Source organism: Mya arenaria, chromosome 15 (genome assembly GCF_026914265.1).
Source record: "Mya arenaria isolate MELC-2E11 chromosome 15, ASM2691426v1".
Classification (NCBI taxonomy): domain Eukaryota; kingdom Metazoa; phylum Mollusca; class Bivalvia; order Myida; family Myidae; genus Mya; species Mya arenaria.
Genome location: NC_069136.1, coordinates 22,354,181 through 22,373,772, shown reverse-complemented (window position 1 = coordinate 22,373,772; position 19,592 = coordinate 22,354,181). Strand labels below are relative to the sequence as shown.

At 33.8% G+C, this 19,592-nt stretch overlaps 1 protein-coding gene across 2 annotated transcripts in view; it reads left to right on the top strand.

Annotated features, from left to right (window-relative positions):
• LOC128220482 (26S proteasome non-ATPase regulatory subunit 1-like) overlaps positions 1-19,592 on the top strand; it is a 213,745-nt gene that overhangs the window by 39,071 nt on the left and 155,082 nt on the right. For both annotated transcript variants that reach the window (XM_052928892.1, XM_052928894.1), the window contains one exon: positions 1,447-1,511. In XM_052928892.1, the coding sequence (XP_052784852.1) occupies positions 1,447-1,511 (65 nt within the window). The remainder of the gene's footprint in view (positions 1-1,446; positions 1,512-19,592) is intronic.

Genomic DNA, 19,592 nt, shown 5'->3' with positions numbered 1-19,592 from the left:
AGTGATCAATTAATTTGTAGTAATTATCAAAGGCAAAGAAACATTACTCTTTTGGAAGGAAGAAATTAATAATATTTATTCTATTCTCTTATTGTCTGAAAGTCATCAAAGCTGATAGAATTAAGCACAATTTTTTTAAAGACTTTGGAGGAAGGTATATTTAATTTAATTGTCTCGAAAACATATTTTTCCAATGACGTATTTTGTTCTGCAAGTGCATTACAGTATGACATGACAGTGTATCATAAAAATATGATAAATCATGACATAGAATAATTCTGTATAATGAAAAAGTTAAGAGGTTTTCAAAGCAAACTATATGTGAATACATTTTTTCATACTTGCGTCTAAAAATACTTTAAAATTTCCCCAACTTAGACCTGCTAAGAAATCCCCCTGAATACAACCAAAATCCCCCTGAATTTTCAGTCTTTTGAACAAATCCCCCTGAATGGTCTCCAGAAAATATGGCAAGTATGGAGATGGTAGATAGGTTCAACACCCCTCGAATGTATAACCATATTCACATGTGTAAGGTTCAACACCCCTCGAATGTATAACCATATTCACATGTGTAGTTTCATAGATCATAATGCTGTTGAATTTTGATTTTATGTTTTAAAAACAAGACAGCTTGTTTATCAAACGTCTTGTTTGCTACTTGAAGTAAACAATAAAAAATACTGTGAAGTCATTTATGTTGGAAGAGGTCATGCTCCCCTTTGAAGAAGAGGGGATGTAATGCTTTGCACATGTAGGTCGATCCCTCCGTCCGTCGTTAAACAAAAGCTTGTCAATGTGATAACTTGACAATTTCGGGACCTATGGCATCAAACTTGACATGAAGGTTTGGCCTGACCAGTAGATGTCATCAGGTCAAAGGTCAAGGTCACAGCAACCTTAAACATGAAAAGGTTGTCAAAACTTGTCCGAGTGATGACTCAACAATGTCTGGAGCTATGGTCATCAAACTTACATTGAGGCTGGGCATGACCAGAAGATGGCCCATATTGATATTAGTGGTCATTGGGTCAAAGGTAAAGGTAGGAGTGACCTTAAATGCAAAAAGCTTGTCCGTGTGATAACTCAATGCCTTCAAACATGACTTTTACGTTGGGGGTGACCATGAGATGATCCCTGTTGATTTTGAGGTCAAAGGTCAGGTCACAGTGACTGAACATCATATTCAATTGTCCAAATATTCCTGACATCATGGCACTTATGGGAGCATTATGTTTGAAAAACATCTCTTGTTTCCATTTAGCACGCCCCCCTCCCCTATATAAATGTGAATAACCTCCACCTTGAACAAATAACGAAATACTCAAATTACAAAATATTCAGTGCCGCTGTTTGATACTCTGTCGGCTGATTTCCTATTGAAATGTGGGGTTTACTCCTGTGATATGGTGTAAAAAATGAAATGTTTTCTTCATTTCATTTAAGGTGAGCGATGTGAACGATGATGTCAGACGTGTTGCAGTGACGTCACTCGGATTTCTTCTGTTCAGGTGAATTATAGTTTAGAGCTTAAATTTAAAGCTTTTGTTTTGAGCGTTGGTCTTAAGCCATCAAATTGAATCTTGAATTTGAGCCATGATTTTGAGCCTTGATTTTGGGCCTTGATTTTGAGCTCTAATGGCAATGCCATGCTAGTTTTGGTACCCCTAGATTTAAACAGAAAGGCCTTTTTATTGATGCAATAATATTTGTTTCGCTTTGCCCTTTTTCTGATTGAAAAACAACTGAAGATTGTTGGAGTTCGCTCCCCAGCGTTCATGTTACCTCGAAGTGCAATTAGGAATTTTCCATTGTCGTATGGGCTTGGCATGACATTTTTAGGCTCATTTTCAGGGATAAATTTAAATTAGCTTAAATAAAAAGCTTTTTGGCTTGTTTGTTTTACTGAAAAATCTGTTTGCTTCAAGAAGAGTCTAATTCAATACTGGCTTCATCAGATTTTCGAGACAAATTTCAGAGAACAGCAGAAATGTTTTAATCTAGTGACAGTGACAAATATTGTGGAAACAGCTTTGGTCTTTTTTGTTTCAATTTTACTTCGGAATGCCAGAAAATCAAGATGTTAACATGGATTAGAGCCCCGCTGAGTTTAAGTGACGTATCTAGAAGTTTAAGTGACGCAACTAGTTATTGGTTCAATGGAAGCTTGCATTCCCTTGGCTCATGAGATTGAGCAAAAATTAAAGATGCACTCTTACTCCCAAATAAGATTTGCCACAATTAATAATATTGTTTTAATGTTTCAAAAGGGATGAATAAATGTCGAAAACAATGGTTCTTATGAAGGATAACGAGTTTAGTTTGAAAGAAATGAACATAAAACATGATGTTTCTACCTTATGAGACTATAGTAGACCACAATAAATCTTTTAGCATTCACCAATCATTTAATATTTTAGCGCTTTCTGCTATTAAATACACGGTTACAATCTTGTTATCAATATTTTCCATAAATGCATTATTAAATAAGTCCTTAAAGGTTTATCAGTCAAAATTGATATTTGTTATACATGTGTATGTATTGATTTTGAATAAGAGTGTCACTTTAAGTAGAAACACAGGCCATCAAGACCGTAGGCAACAACAGCGCCATTATTTGATATTCCTCATTACTATATAAAGAAGTTGTCCTTCTATATTATATTCAATGTTCAATTTTCAATATTTTTTTATTTATATGGTATTAATTGTGTCCATGCCCTGTGTGCGATTTATATTAGATGAAAGTTTTAACCATGCAAATGACATATTTAAAGTTGATCATCAACTGTAATGAGTTCTTAAAAGATGAAAAAATATTAGCCTTGAAAAACGTTGTTATTTTTAATTAATACCTACGTGGCCACAGATTCATCCATTAAATGAAGTGCCATAATATCACTTATAATTTTTGTCTGTATTGAAATTGTACGCTTTTTTTTTGTTTTGATCATTAAAGTCAGATAAATTGAACATGATAATGCATTAAAATAAAAATAAAAATTGTCATTAACCTAGTATATTGTGTGCCTTTAAAAGATTAGTTTTGTCTCAAGAGGAACATAAGATTTTATTCAAAGGAACTTTTTAAATTTCATTCCTTTTAGCATGGTCCAAGTCACATTTCATAGGAAACATTTTGTGAAGGATCTGACAATTTGGGGAGGAAAATCACTTGCTATCTCGAGCACTTTGTTATCCTGAAATTGCTTTTTCGCAAATGTGAAGTGCGTGGGCGTTTTAAGTGAAAATGAGGGTATTAGTCAGTTAAGAGATAAGACCCCCCCCCCCCCCTTCAAACATAAACAACACAATTTGCCCTGTAATGGAATGACTACACAAGCAGCTATTGCATAAAAATTGCTATCATCACCCAAACACAAAAACAACATAATTGATCATGTAATGAAATTATTATGCAAGCAGTTATTGCATAAAAATTATTATCATCACTTTTTGATCAGGCTATTTTTGTCTATTTGTCTATCCCACTCTGTGCCAAGTCAGCAAAAATGCTTGAACTTGTGCCATCGATCAACCCTATGAAACATTTTTTTCTCATTTTATTTTTTTAATAAACCCTTTTTCATGCCCGAAAAAAAAATGTGATAGCCTGGGAAACCGCCTGTGTCCCATTATTGCAATATAGAATATTGAAGTATGTACTTTCAGAGTTATATTCGGCGCCGAAAGGGTAAAAAGGTCTCGAATCTGATTATGCCGTTTCAATTGGAGCTCGACACTCCTTTGGGTGCAAATTGACGGAACCATTAGGAAAATATTATTCAACCGAAAGAATCGTTCATATTCTGATCTATTTTCATGTCCAATCTATAAGTTATTACTGCTTTATTCTTTCCTGTAATATAGTTTATGGATATATCGAGGGAAATAGGATGTAATCTGCAGAAACCATTCATAAAATAAATGAGACTATGCATTCCCAGCCTTCCATTTTCTCATGGCTCAGTGCTTGCTAATGGGGTCGCAGTATTTTGCATATGTTTGTGGGTTATTATGCATGTTAGTTTAAATAAGAGTTGGTAAGATATGGTCCCATTTTTAGATCAATGATAAATTGAGGTATCTTCAGTTATGTGAATTTTGGGATAACTCTATTGTATCCTATTACAAAGTTATTGCCTTTTGTTACTTTTTCTTGTCTGGAAATTAACTTGAAAACTACTTGATGGAAATTCATTAAAATTTATTAAATAATGGTTAAGCAGAACAAGAGGAAGTGCAGTGTTCAGGAACCATAACTCTATTTTAGCTTATAACAGAGTTATTGCCCTTTGTTACTTTTTTCTTTTCTGTAGCATAAATTCAAACTATCGGATGGAATTCTATAAAACTTCATTTAATGACAAAATGAGAGGAAGTGCAGAATGAAAGAACCATTAGCTAATTATGAAGTTATTTCCCTTTGTTACTTTTTCTTGTTCGTAACATAATTTGAAAACTACTTGATTGAATTTAATTTAAATTCACGCAATGGTAAAGCTCTATGATATGAAGTGAAATGTTAGGAATCATATCTCTATTTGGCTAATAGCAGAGTTATTGCCCTTTGTTACTCTTTCTTTTAGCAAAACTTCAAAACTACTGGATAGAAAACAATGCAACATCATTCAATGATGGATTTTGATGAGGGAAAGTGCAGCTTGTAAGAACCATAACTCAATTTTAGATAAAAAAAACAGAGTTATTGCTTGTTTTTACTTTTCTTGTTTCATGCATAATTTAAAAAATGCTGGATGGGACTTTATTTAAACTAAATGCTATGGTTAACCAGAAAGAAAGGATATGCAGTATATAACAATCAATACCCTATTTAAGCTTTTTACAGAGCTATTGCTCTTTGTTACTTTTTTTGTCTGAAGCATAACTTTAAAACTACTGGGTGGGGTTTTATTTAACATAATACTATGGTAAAGCACAATAAAATGACATAAGTGCAAATTTAAGGTTGAAATAATCCAGTCATAGCAATAATCCCTGGTGTTACGATCTATTTCCAACCAAATGAAATTACATTTGTTAGAAAAACAAAACTTGTCATCAAAACTACACGAAATGATAGCGCCTTAGGAATGCTTTGTGAGGGAGATTTTCTCCCTGTACAGAAATAATATAAAATATAAATTCAGTTTTCCAGTATTACGGACAAAAAGCCAATAACCTGTTTATGGTTTCTGAACAAACCTTGAATTCAGACTTTACTTTTTTAAAGAGGGCCTGGGGTCGTAATTTTAATTGCAGAATAAACACTAAGCATAGCAATGACTCCCAGTGAAATAAAACAGTTAAGGAAATTGTAGAGTTTAAGAAAAAGGTAAAAATTTAACGTAAGATGCTTCTGTAATATGGCCCTGCAGGGGCAGTTTTCAATCTTGGATCAGTTCTTATCTTTATCCTTGTCCTGAGATATGCCTGGGTGATTCCATTTCAAGTATTGGCCAGTGACTAATAGAGTCCAATCAAAACGCTCAGATTCAACTTCAAAACTTGAGTAAGATGGAAGTCGGTTCACCAACACTGTATCAGTAACTGTTACTTCTAAAAATTTCCAATTGTCACGTCTCAGAATGTTTTCATACTAAGAGAGTTATTTCCCTATTGCCTGTCAGAATGTTTTCATACTTGGAGAGTTATTGCCCCTTGAATTGTCATGTGTCAGAATGTTTTCATAGTTGGAGAGTTATTTCCCTATTGCCCGTCAGAATGTTTTCATACTTGGAGAGTTATTGCCTTGGAATTATCACGTGTCAAAATGTTTCCATACATGGAGAGTTGTTGCCCTTGGAATTGTCACATGTCAGAATGTTTCCATACTTAGAGAGTTATTTCCCTATTGCCTGTCAGAATGTTTTCATACTTGGAGAGTTATTGCCCTTGGAATTATCACGTGTCAGAATGTTTCCATACATGGAGAGTTGTTGCCCTTGGAATTGTCACATGTCAGAATGTTTCCATACTTGAAGAGTTATTGCCCTTGGATTTGTCATTTTTGGAAATGATTTTGTACTTTAATATGTAGAAGTGCATTCGCAATATATATTTAAAGCATTACAAGATGTTTTCTTAGCTGACCTTTAATGAGTGTTGTGGGGGAAACCGGAGTACCTGGAGTAAACCCACTTGTCCAGCTTGATGACCAAACTCACATCAGCTTTACAGTGACATATTCACATTGAGATATAAATTTTCTTCAATTTGAAATGAACTTGATTGCTTAAGCCAATTGCTAAGCACTGTTGAAATAATAGAGAAAATTGAACCATAGAAATTGTTTGTCGAGTCTGGTGTTCTTCCATGCTTAGCAATATCTAGGTGAATGTGATTGGTTAAAAAATCTGCAATTCATAAAAAATGGGGAAATGGTGAAAAGTGGCTTATGTCAACTGTATTAGGTTTTATGTCACGCTCCGTCTTAAAATAGATCCCTCTCAGTAGAATTCTTGTCTCATACTCTGAAATTGGTTAATGTATTGCCATCACAGTGGTTGCATGGTTTGAAAAGAACTTCAAGGGAAAATAATAAATTATATTAAGCAAATAAATGGCATTATATATTATAATGTATAATATCTTATTCAGTGATAATGTGTCTGTATTTTTCATGTTTTAGTGTTTATTGCACCATGTACTGCTTGGTCTGTCGCCGCCAGAGATGAAGTTTTTAGTATTGTAAAATATTTTGTTCACAGTTTTTTTTGCTAATCAGCTATTCTCTCATACATAGATAAGTTGTCTGTTACATTTCTTTAAGAACAAATACTCAATTGCAGAAGATACTGCTTATTCTGAATCGCAATTAATGCCCAGGCCCCAATTTCTCGAAACTTCTTAAGCTTAACACATTTAAGTCGCTTATTTCAATTAGCCAAAATACATACTAATAATGGATTTTGATATATGAAAAATGGTTTCTTCTAATTAGCATACAGAATGTTCTTACATAATTCATAAAAACTCTTAAAGAAGTTAATATAACGCATATTATAGAACAACAAAAATAGTGAGTTTAGCTCAATCCTGTTATAAGGGACTTAAGAAGTTTCGAGAAATTGGTGCCAGAGCTATAGGATTTCTATTAAGTATTTAAGGCATATGACTTCATGTATTATGACTAGTTGACTGGGGTAAAGCATTGATTGGTTCATGACCTGACATTGAAAAAACCCCAGCATTTTCTGTAGTTTTCCATATTTCGCTAAACTTTTAACCTGCAGGCATTTTCTCAAGAAATGCCATTAAATGATTAAATTCTAAAAGCTTTTATTTCTATTTCTCTTGTAACATAATCACACTTTGAAAAACAATGCTCCATTTCTGAGTTTTATGTTTCATTTCAGATTAATTCCCCATTTTGTCAGTGTCAAGGTATAAATCCCTATTGAAATGCATGTGATAACTAAGATTATTGAACTTTGTTCTTGGATTCAGAAAAAGTCACTAGCTGAAATTCATAGAAATATTTCTAAGCCAAGAGTTTGTGTTGAAAATCAAATTTTCTCTTTTTTTCATTGCAATTTAATGACTACCAAAGAAGTAATTCTAAGTCAAGTGTTTGTGATAAATATCAAATCTTCTCTTTTTTTCATTGCAATTTAATAGCTACTATGTTTGAACAGAAGAAATTTAAGGCCTTATAAGGATCATTTGAAATTCAATTTTTTTTTTCCACTAAAAGGGATTGTCATACATTGGTTTATGCAGGAGCTATGGTTTATGCAGGAGCTATGGTTTATGCAGGAGCATTGGTTTATGCAGGAGCATTGGTTTATGCAGGAGCATTGGTTTATGCAGGAGCATTGGTTTATGCAGGAGCTATGGTTTATGCAGGAGCTATGGTTTATGCAGGAGCATTGGTTTATGCTGGAGCATTAGTTTATGCAGGAGCTATGGTTTATGCAGGAGCATTGGTTTATGCAGGAGCTATGGTTTATGCAGGAGCTATGGTTTATGCAGGAGCATTGGTTTATGCAGGAGCATTGGTTTATGCAGGAGCTATGGTTTATGCAGGAGCTATGGTTTATGCAGGAGCTATGGTTTATGCAGGAGCATTGGTTTATGCAGGAGCTATGGTTTATGCAGGAGCTATGGTTTATGCAGGAGCATTGGTTTATGCAGGAGCTATGGTTTATGCAGGAGCTATGGTTTATGCAGGAGCATTGGTTTATGCAGGAGCATTGGTTTATGCAGGAGCTATGGTTTATGCAGGAGCTATGGTTTATGCAGGAGCATTGGTTTATGCAGGAGCATTGGTTTATGCAGGAGCTATGGTTTATGCAGGAGCTATGGTTTATGCAGGAGCTAAACATTTGGCTGTATCTTCAAACTTGTAATAACATAACCAAATGAGATATTGAGCTGATCGTTCAGAACTTTGTTAAAAGTTCATAAATCTTTTTAGAAACTGTTCAAACTGTTTTTTTTTATTGTAATGTATGAAGATATCGTTAAATATTAAACATTGTTAACTTGATGACGGCCAATTATACAGAAAAACTGCGGTCGTTCGAACAGGCGGTGGTTCAAGAACCGGCGGTCCCTTGAGGTTGGGGCATGGTCCCGAACATTTTTCATATAAAATATACTGATGCTGCATTGAAACCGAAATAAGTCGAGGAGACAAGCGCAATAGCCGGTCCCATATACACAAAAAGGTGTTAAAACTTTCGCAAGTTGTAAAAATTGGGATGGCAGTTAAAAGTAAATTTCATAAGGTGTGAAAAACCGTTTATCACTGACCGATGATATTTTATAAGGGCATTTGAGAAGATAATTATGAGTTTGAACAGAACTGTTTAGATGTCCATAGTAGCCTAATGTAACCCAATGGACAACTTATTAACGTTTTACTCAGTCAGCTGCAGTTCTTTATTTAACATTTAATACAAGGCATTTAGTTAATCCATAGTTGTTGCCCTTGATTGTCAAAATTGAACAAAAATAAAACTTGTCTGGGACCTGTTTTGTCATAACTTCAATAATCTTAAATCTGTGTAAACTTTGCAAATGATGCAACCGATTGATTTTTTTTAAATTTTCTAACTTTTGTTGATTTATAATACTGATTTAATATGTTTCATTTACTGGAATATGAAGCACAATGATGCACAATATTGAAACTATGGCGCTAAGATTATTTCAATTAACGACTCAAATCAACTAAGGTCTTTAAAGGGGCTGTACTCCGTATGATGAAATAGCGAAAAAAAAAGAAAATTATCTAAAACGGACATAAATTTGGTATCGATGTGTACATTGAAACTTACTAACTGAAGTACCACATAGTTTATAATTGATTTATTTTGGCAGGTTTTTCGTATTTTTCCATTAAAAAAAGATTACTTGGTATGTCTACCTAGTAGAATTCATTCCTTATGCCTGATTGGCTAGTCGATGTTATCACGTGATATTACCAAGTTAGGTATATAGTTTAAATATTACAACAGTTTGGGGTTAGCCTTCGTAGCACAGTGGATACAACACTGGATTGCAATTGTGGCGACACCAGTTCGAACGCGGTCTCTGACTCGATTTTTTTTTTACATTATGGTATTTTCTTTTCAATTATGATATCAAAGAGTAAAACATTTTATTAAGTAATTGTCCTGAGATTCGTTACAGAAAAAACTTCTTTTGGTGCCAAACTGGTGTACAGTCCCTTTAACGGCCATCTTATTGCTAATCATACTTCTACATACATTTTTCTCTAATTACATCGTCGACTTTTACCTTTACTTTACTATGGAATATTCTACTAGGAAAAAGTAACATGTTATTAGTTTTTGAAGAGTTTTTCTCCCCTGCCTATATTCATGAAAAGGTTTTGTCAGTCAATTTTCCCATGCAGAGGTAGAACCAGGATTTCATGTTAAGAGATGAATACTTTGGAGGTGGACCTTAGACACTGATTATGGCAAGGTGGGTCGCCTGACCTTCAATATCTAGCATTCTCTGCCCTGCAGGCCCTTGTCTGGAGTCTTTTATACTTTATAATGAATAAGTAAATTGTCCAGAATACGTTATGGAAAATGGCTCCTGGTGATACATTTCCTTTGCAGACATTTTGTGTCAAGAAAATACTTTGTTTTTTCCACACTGTACCTTATAAGCACAACTAACGTTAATTACAAATTATAACATGGTTTCTAAAAAAAATTGGTATAGTGGCTACCCACTAAGTTTCAACATTAAAATAAGTTCTTATAATTATTTGGATGCGGACTTGAGAATGTTTGCTATTACAAATGTAACAAGAAGACAGATTCAGATTTCATAGTGTAAGTTTATACTGATTTCCTTTTAACTCGATTGTTACAAAAGAAAGCTGGTAGCTCATAGAATCACTCTCAAGTCCGTTTGGTGGCTAGAGAACAGTTTTGGTGTCCATTTTGAGAGAGGTCAGGAGTGGGAGGAGCATCATCAGGCAAATTGACCTTTAACATTGGTTATAACTAAAAACATCATCATTCATGGAATTCAGACATAAAACTTGGTAAACATGTTACCCTATATGACTGTGTTGCAAAACCAACCTTTTGATTGGTTAAGTAAAATACATGAGACTTGAGAATGACTTGCAGTCCTCTTATACTCAGTTCACGTCAATAAGGTATCTCAGTATTTTTCCGCTGACTGGTCTTTTAATGATGTACTTGATAGGTGCTTAACTCTGAAGGCTCAAGAAAAATCACTCAGAGTATGTTTACATGGTTTTAGTATGGTGTTTTTCAGATAAGGTTTAATTGAAACTGGCTATATTGAACTCTACAATTTCAGTTTAGTTATAAACTTTTTGTATTCCACTTATATTGAATATTTATACTCTCGTTGTTCCGACTTCAGCATAGCGAGTTTTGACTGTAATTTGTTTGGCAATTCGATATTCATATTTTTAGGTGTGAGTTAAAGCTGCACTCTCACAGATTGAACGTTTTGACAACTTTTTATTTTTTGTCTTAGAACAAGCCAATTTTTGCGAAAATCCATGGAAACAAGTTATATAAGACAGCTTACCAAAATTTTGATCGCAGATTTTTATATTTAAGTTCAAAAATTGATGTTCTATGCATTTTTCTTAAACCGTTAGTAATGGTTTTAGCCATAAAACATTAATTTTCGAACGGAAATAAGAAAAACTACGATCTGATTTTTTGTCAGCAATTTTATATCATTGGTTTGAAGATGTTTGCTCAAAAGTTTGCTCTTTCCATGACAAAAAAATAAAAAGTTGTAAAAACGTTAAATCTGTGAGAGTGCAGCTTTAAGGTTGGTAGATTTTTTTTTTATTGTCTTATTTGGCCTTTCAATTTGTTATGAGTTTGAAAAATATTCTTTTGTTTATATTAACCTGAATGGCTAAAAACATTTGAGTTGTGTATTTTTATTGGTTTGTGTGGAAAAGCTAAACAATTTTTTTAAATTCTGGCCTAAAGTACAATGTTACAATACGCAGGGCTTTCTCTGCCCATTTTGGGAAAAAGACCTTAGGCATTTTGGGAAATTTTGCGTCGTGAAAATGCAGAAATTGGGAAATTTTACAGTGAAAAGAAAAGGCTGTCTAGTCTCCTGTGAATAAGGAAATAATTTAATATTAGTTTATTTTCCCTTTAAAAGACCCACAATGGCTGAAATATTAATCCTTGGGGTGTAAATATCTATTGCAATAAATCATGACAGATAATATTTCATATCTCTGAATGTGATGAAAATCAATGATGTCTGAGTTCAATTACCAAAAAAAAACTTCACATCACATAATTTATTAGGATGTTGAAAATGAACCAGTACAGGTAAAAAGAATTTCTAAAAAAAAAAAAAAAAAAAAAAAATTTTTTTTTTTTTTTTGGATTGGGATTTTTCTCTGAAGATTGGGAAAAATATCTTATATTTTGCTTTGGGAATGGGTCCGATAGTCTGACCCGTGGGTACTACAGAAAAAGCCCTGATATGTTTAATCAAACTTTAAGCATTTTTTGTCTGATGCTGCTTAATGTGAATTTTGTAACATTTAACCGATATTCCTTTTAGTAACAGCACTGACCTTGACATTTATTTTATTGCGCGACAAAGTGGAAATAGTAAAAAAGAGTCAACTCTTCATTAATGGAATTTAACAAAAATCTTGGTTTCCTGACGAACATTTTCCATTAAAATTTGTCCTCAACTGTTGCTAAAATTGTAAGAGATATTTGAAAATGAAACATGATTATGGAATCATTCTGACATTTATGCAGGCATTATAAGTCTTAATCACTTTAAGAATTACGTGTATTGAAGCTCTGGAGATTCAAAAGGTGGCAGACAATGGAAAATTCTGTAATAGGAATCACTGAGGTGTTTTGAGTCATTCAATAAATTCAACTGCACAATAAATAATAACGTATCAATGGCATTGAATGAACAAAACAGTGTATGCATTTTGGCGCAATAACTTTATTTAACTTTCTGGAATATAATAATTTTCGAGCTCCTTTTGAGAAAACACTCATTCCAGTATATAGCCTGGTGATTCAAAAAGCAAAAAAAATCACCAGTTGAAAAAAGGCGTAAATGTATGGGATTAATGAAATCCCCGTTTTGCAGGCTTAGTGCAAGACTGTTCCATCTCCATTTCCAATTATATTTCATATAAAATTGATTTAGTTACATCAGTTATGCACTTACCCTCAACATTGTGCAAAAAAAAGTGCAGGTTTGTGATTTTCACTTTTTAATTATTTGTCGCTGCTAAAAAGCACCATTTTATCATTTACTGGGTTTTCATTCGGTGCCATGGATATGCAGTTCCAGGCCTTCCAGCGTTCCTACTTTTTCCTACTTTTCCTACTTTTTCCTACCTTTTTAACAGCTTCCTACTTTTTCCTACTTTTTCTAAAAAAACTCCTACTATTCCTACTTTATTTTAAAATAAAGTCCGCAAAAATATTAAAGTTTGATCTTTGTGCTAGTTTTATTTGCAGAAAATAAACAAAAGATGTCAAACTGGCTGGTTTCTAGTGTTTAAAGGTGTGGCAACATGTTCCACTTTGACGTGCATCATCTTTTCACCCACACAGTTCAGGAACAAAAAACGACCAAGCATCATTCACTTATATTTTCAATGTGGCATATATAATGGTATGATTTTGCATTAAAAATAACTCCTCTAGGTAAGTTAATAGCTATTAATAATTACATATTTAACCAAAAATATTCCTACTTTTTGTAAAAAATATTCCTACTATTTCCTTCTTTCCTGTCAGAAAACCTCCTACTTTTTTGTTAGTGGCTGCTGGAAGGCCTGCAGTTCTTAATTGTCTTAAATCTTTATCACTGTTGAACCCTGTTGGACTTATTCCAAAAAGGGTGGAGTTTCAATAAGATATCTTAGTCGTTAACCTAATTTTGTTTAAAATTGCTTCAGGACACCCTTAGTGTTATTGGCAGAATCTAAACAATAAATGTTTTAACGAAATTTTTATTGCAATGCAGTTTATGCCCAAAACAGGGTTATGCCTCGTCACCTTGCAAGCCTAGCATTCTTTATTGAAACGGCAGTGGGCTCTCTGGATTTTAGGATGAAGCCCAAACCTTCTAAACCTTCTTGAATCGCATGGGTGAAGTATGTTTATTTTTAAAATCAGCCATTGGACATCAGCCTAGGAAGAGTACAATATTTAAGTTACAAGATTCAAGATACAAGATTCAAGATACAAGATACAAGATACAAGAATGAATTTTTATTTGAAGTTGGGTATATGATAACAAGAAATATTAGCTCAATGAGTTATTTTCCAACATTATAGTCTTATATGGATGTAGACAAAATGTAAGCCTTGATAGAGCTCCAATAACCCTGGCTCTGTTTCATTAACAATCTTTGGCAGTCTTAGCCGTAACTTTCAATTATCTTTGTGTCATATGTATGTTATTAGGCAACATAATTGTTTGTATTTAAAGGGACTGTACACCAGATTGGCACCAAAATTATTTTTTTCTGTAACGAATCTTAGGACAATTATTTGATAAATTGTTTATCTGTTGATATCATAATAATATTATTATTGTAAAAATAATACCACAAAATTGAGTTGGAGAGTGAGTTCAAACCGGTGTCGCCAAAATTGCAGTCCAGTGTTTTATCCACTGTGCTATGAAGACTCCTCCTAAATAAATGGAATATTTAAGCAATTTACCTAACTTGGTAATATCACATTATGACATCGACTAGCCAATTGAATTCTACTAGGTAGACATACCCAGTAAACTTTTGAAAAAAATAATAATTGTAAACTATGTGGTACTTCAGTAAGTAAGTTTCAATGCATTGTACAGTCATCAATACCAAGTGTCAGTTTTGGACAATTTTCTCCTTTTTTGCTATTTCATCATACGGAGTACAGTCCCTGTAATATTTAGACAGTATTTATAATAAAATTGGTTTTATGTGCAGAAAGATACTTTTAGGGGCATGAAATGGTTGCAAAATAGTCATTTTAAATCTGATTTCAGTTGATTTCAGCTGGATAAATGACATTGTTGGGATTGGTTCCTGTTTGACTTGATGGATAATTGTTTCCAGTCAAGTTATCAATTTAAAAAAAAGAAGATTGGCAAAAATTACCCAAATGGAAAGAAGGAAAACAACTCGCCGGTTGAGTCTATGATCAATAATGACAAAATACAATCGATTGTTGCAGATTTCAGGCCCAACCAATCAATTTTCGATTATAATCGATCATCAGGGCATAATGAGCAAATATACAAACTGTAATAAGTTATCATGCATGATGGATTTTGGGTCATTTATTTTTTCATATTTGTAATCAGTAAGCGATTACCTTTCATTTAATTCTATAGTAATATGGGTTTACGTGATAATGCATCAAAGTTTAACATTATAATTGATGGAGCTATCTGCCAACCAGCTTATTAATGGCTCTGATTCCTTAAAGCTGCAAGCTTACAGATTGACCGTTCTGACAACTTTTTTGTTTTTGAATAAGGCAATTTTTGTGTATATGTCTGGAAACCAATGGTACAAGACTGCTGACAAAAGATCATATCAGAATTTTTCATATTTACCCTCAGAAAGTGATTTTTATAGCTGCTAAAAGCATTAAAAACGCTTTAAGAAAAATTAAAATTTCCGCACTTTACAAATCAGTTGAGATCTGTTGTATTGTGAATCTTATATGACTGAATTAATTGAAAGTGCTGATGCCAAATACAGCTGGTTTAGAGACAAGAAATGAAAAAGATATCAAATCGGATAATCTGCGAAAGTGCATCGTCAATAACCTTGGAAATGGATGTAAAAAAATAAATAACAAAATAAATGTTGTTCACATCGCATCGATGCAAATCTGTACTTTTGCATCTTTTTAAGATGAGAATTTGTCATGAAATATTTAGTTCTGGCTTGGAACCAAATCAAATAGATCTAGAGATGTTGTTTTCATTTCAATCAACATGTAGTGGAGTTGTATGCAGGTCTTGTGTCAATTAGGAAATGATTATAATCCGGAGAAAAATGTTTCGGCCAGCAATAACAAGTGTTTTTCCGAAAGGCGTTTAGGAGGCTTCAGGAGCTTTCCTGCTGTACATATAGACATTTTATGGCTCATTTAAATGACTGCTCCCTCTAGGCATGACACTTGATTTTGGGAAGATTTTGTGTTTTTTACCAATACTCTTTTATATCTTTATAAACATGTGGAGGTATTGTCATGGCCTTGGTGCCATTTGTCTCAGCATTGGTGTGCAAAAACTTTAAACTTTAAAGCGTTTTCTCTGAATGCATTCAAGATATTCATATGAAACTTGTTACATGTGTTGCTTGTGACTATATACACATAATAATGCCAATATCCTGGCTTAGTATTGGTGTGCAAAAACCTAAAACTATAAAGGTCCATAACTCTTGCTTAAATAATTGTCTTAGTATTGGTGTGCAAAACCTTTAAAGCCATTAATCAGAAAGCATTCAAGATATTCAAATGAAACTTGGTACACATGTTGCCAGGGACAATACGCAATACACATCATAATGCCAAGGTCCATAACTCTGGCTTAAATAATTGTCTCAGCATTGGTGTGAATAAACTTTGAACTGAAGTCATAACTTAGAATGCGTTCAAGATATTCAAATGAAACTTGGTACACATCTTGCCAGGGACAATACGCAACACACATCATTATGCCAAGGTCCATAACTCTGGCTTAAATAATTGTCTCAGCATTGGTGTGAATAAACTTTGAACTGAAGTCATAACTTAGAATGCGTTCAAGATATTCAAATGAAACTTGGTACATATGTTTCCAGGACAAAACGCAACACACATCATTATGCCAAGGTCCATAACTCTGGCTTAAATAATTGTCTCAGCATTGGTGTGAATAAACTTTGAACTGAAGTCATAACTTAGAATGCGTTCAAGATATTCAAATGAAACTTGGTACACATGTTTCCAGGACAATATGCAACACACATCATTATGCCAAGGTCTGTTACTCTGGCTTTAATGATTGTCTTAGTATTAGTATCCAAAACATTTAAAGCCATTTCTCAAAAAGCATTCAAGATAATTTCAAATGAAACCTGATACACATGTTGCCAGGGCCAATACATACATCATAATGTCAAGGTCCATAACTCTTTCTTATATAATGGAAGAGTTATGTCCCTTGTTAGAATGAACAACAACAGAGAAGCGTTGGTGATCGCTCTGTGGCGTTATTGTTTGTACTTGTTATTGAAAAAGACAAGCCACTTGAATTGCTTTAACTGACTCCCTAAAAATATGTTCCTTTAAGAAATGTCTCATCTTCAACTGAAAAAACAAGCCAATTTAGGCGCTTTATTATCTTGCTCATTTTAGTTTCATTCAAACTGTTTGGCTATAAAATAATTTGTCATTCCGGTTTTTTAATGTAAAAAAAAGATATCTTCTACAAAAAAAACAAGATGTAGACTAGCTCTTTAATTCAAATCAGGTTTGAGAGTTATGTCTTAATGTATAGTGTCTAAAAAGTTGTTATTCAACTTCTATACTTTTAATGAAATGTTTTTGCTTTCAGACAGTGGCTAAAAAAACTGCATTTTAATGGCACCCAAGAAAGCAGTATGAAACAAATATATATGAAGCAAATAATGAGAAAAAAGTGATAATTCAGTTAGTCTATTTGTCTGGGGAATGAAGGAAGTGCTTTTTTCTCTCTTCATTGTGACAATTTGATTGCATCTTTTCGCTTAATCAAGTTACAATATCTAATAGATGTAACCAAATTGCCCTGGGGATGATTGTATGTATATATACTGTACAGTTCATTTAAGCTGGAATTGGGGGGTATTCCTCATCTGTTGTGACAACTCTAGTTTAAAGGGGCTAGACACCAGATGGTCCATAAATCGGCAAATACAGTATTTCCACAAAACAACCCTATAATTTTCAATGGGAGCTAGTAGGAGACTGATAGACTATGTCACTTTATTTGTTTAAAGTAATAAACACAACAATCATGTTGCTGTCTCATCTGGGTCTCTCGTTTAAAATAGCGAATTTTCCAGTTTAAATCTTATCTGTTTATGAGTACAGATAAATTTATCAAAGCTATTATTAAACTACTGGGATTTATGTGGTCATACAACCGAAGTTGTCTTTATTCCATTATTTTTAAACTTTCTGGGATTTATGTGTTAGAAAACTGTAGTAAATTGCAAAAGATGCATGTGCCATAAGCGACATGATACGTCAGTAAGAAAGATTTAATGCATTGCACAATGCAATGATGTCAATTTTATGTAACTTTTTGACAAATTTCTTTTTCTCTTGCAATTGTTTCAACTAGTGTATATCCCTGTGTTAATTAACAACTGATTAGAACAAAGCCACGCGGATTAGCTGAATTGGTTTTGAATGCCTTAAAAACAGTAATTCAATGCAACTAGAAGTACAATCTATTTTTATGCCCCCTTTTGAAAAAAGTGGGGCATATTGTTTTGCACATGTCGGTCGGTCTGTCTGTCGGTCGGTCGGAATACCAAATGGTTTCCGATCAATAACTTGAGAACGCTTTGACCGAGGGACCTCATACTTGGTAGGTGTATTGGTCATCACCAGCAGATGAACCCTATTGATTTTGAGGTCAGTGGGTCAAAGGTCAAGGTCAGTGTGACCTTTACATGAAAAACGGTTTCCGATCAATAACTTGAGAACGCTTTGACCCAGGGACCTCATACTTGGTAGGTGTATTGGTCATGACCAGCAGATGAACCCTATTGATTTTGAGGTCAGTGGGTCAAAGGTCAAGGTCAGTGTGACCTTAACATGAAAAACGGTTTCCGATCAATAACTTGAGAACGCTTTGACCCAGGGACCTCATACTAGGTAGGCTTATTGGTCATGACCAGCAGATGAACCCTATTGATTTTGAGGTCAGTGGGTCAAAGGTCAAGGTCAGTGTGACCTTTACATGAAAAACGGTTTCCGATCAATAACTTGAGAACGCTTTGACCCAGGGACCTCATACTTGGTAGGTGTATTGGTCATGACCAGCAGATGAACCCTATTGATTTTGAGGTCAGTGGGTCAAAGGTCAAGGTCAGTGTGACCTTAACATGAAAAACGGTTTCCGATCAATAACTTGAGAACGCTTTGACCCAGGGACCTCATACTAGGTAGGCTTATTGGTCATGACCAGCAGATGAACCCTATTGATTTTGAGGTCAGTGGGTCAAAGGTCAAGGTCAGTGTGACTGTAAGCTGAAAAAAGGTTTTCTGATTGTCCATATTTTTTTAATGCATGCACAGATGATTGGGATTGATGTATAAATGTTTGTATAGAAATGATTTTCTTTTATGTTACTATTTTAGTTGGGCATTTATTTGCCTTCTTAAGTTATCATAAGTAAAGTGCATCTTATGCAATTTTGGAGAAAATTTGCCTCAAGCTCCTCTATCCACTAAGTGCCATGTTTGTTTCAAACTAAGATAGATGATCATCAAGGATATATTTTCTTCAGTAAAGTTTTAAAGTAAGAGTATTGTTCTGATATTTGTCTTATATAGTAGACAGTAGAAATTTATATGTCACTAAATGCATGAGTTGAAGTATCAGTTTTCAGTGAACATCTAGTTTAATTATGCCCCCCTTCGAAGCAGAGGGGTTATATAATTGCTTTGCACATGTCGGTCGGTCTGTTGGAAGACCAAAGCTTGTCCGAGTGATAACTCAACAATTCCCGGACCTATGGTCATCAAACTTGACATGAAGATTAGGTATGACCAGTAGATGACCTGCCTCATATGCATCCAATGACAAATCAGCTGTCATTTCAGTCCATGCATATTTCATTCAATTGTCCAAATATTTCTGGCAACTTGGCGCTCAGGGGGCATAATGTTTGACAAACATCTCTTGTTTTATTCAAAACAATAAATTAATGATTTATAATAATAAAAATAAAATGGTCAAGCAATGGTGATGATTTGAATACATGAAACAAACATGAATAAGTACAATAAGTATAAATAGAATAAAACAATTTACTTAATAATAAATCAAAATATAATATCATGTGTTTTCAATGTCCA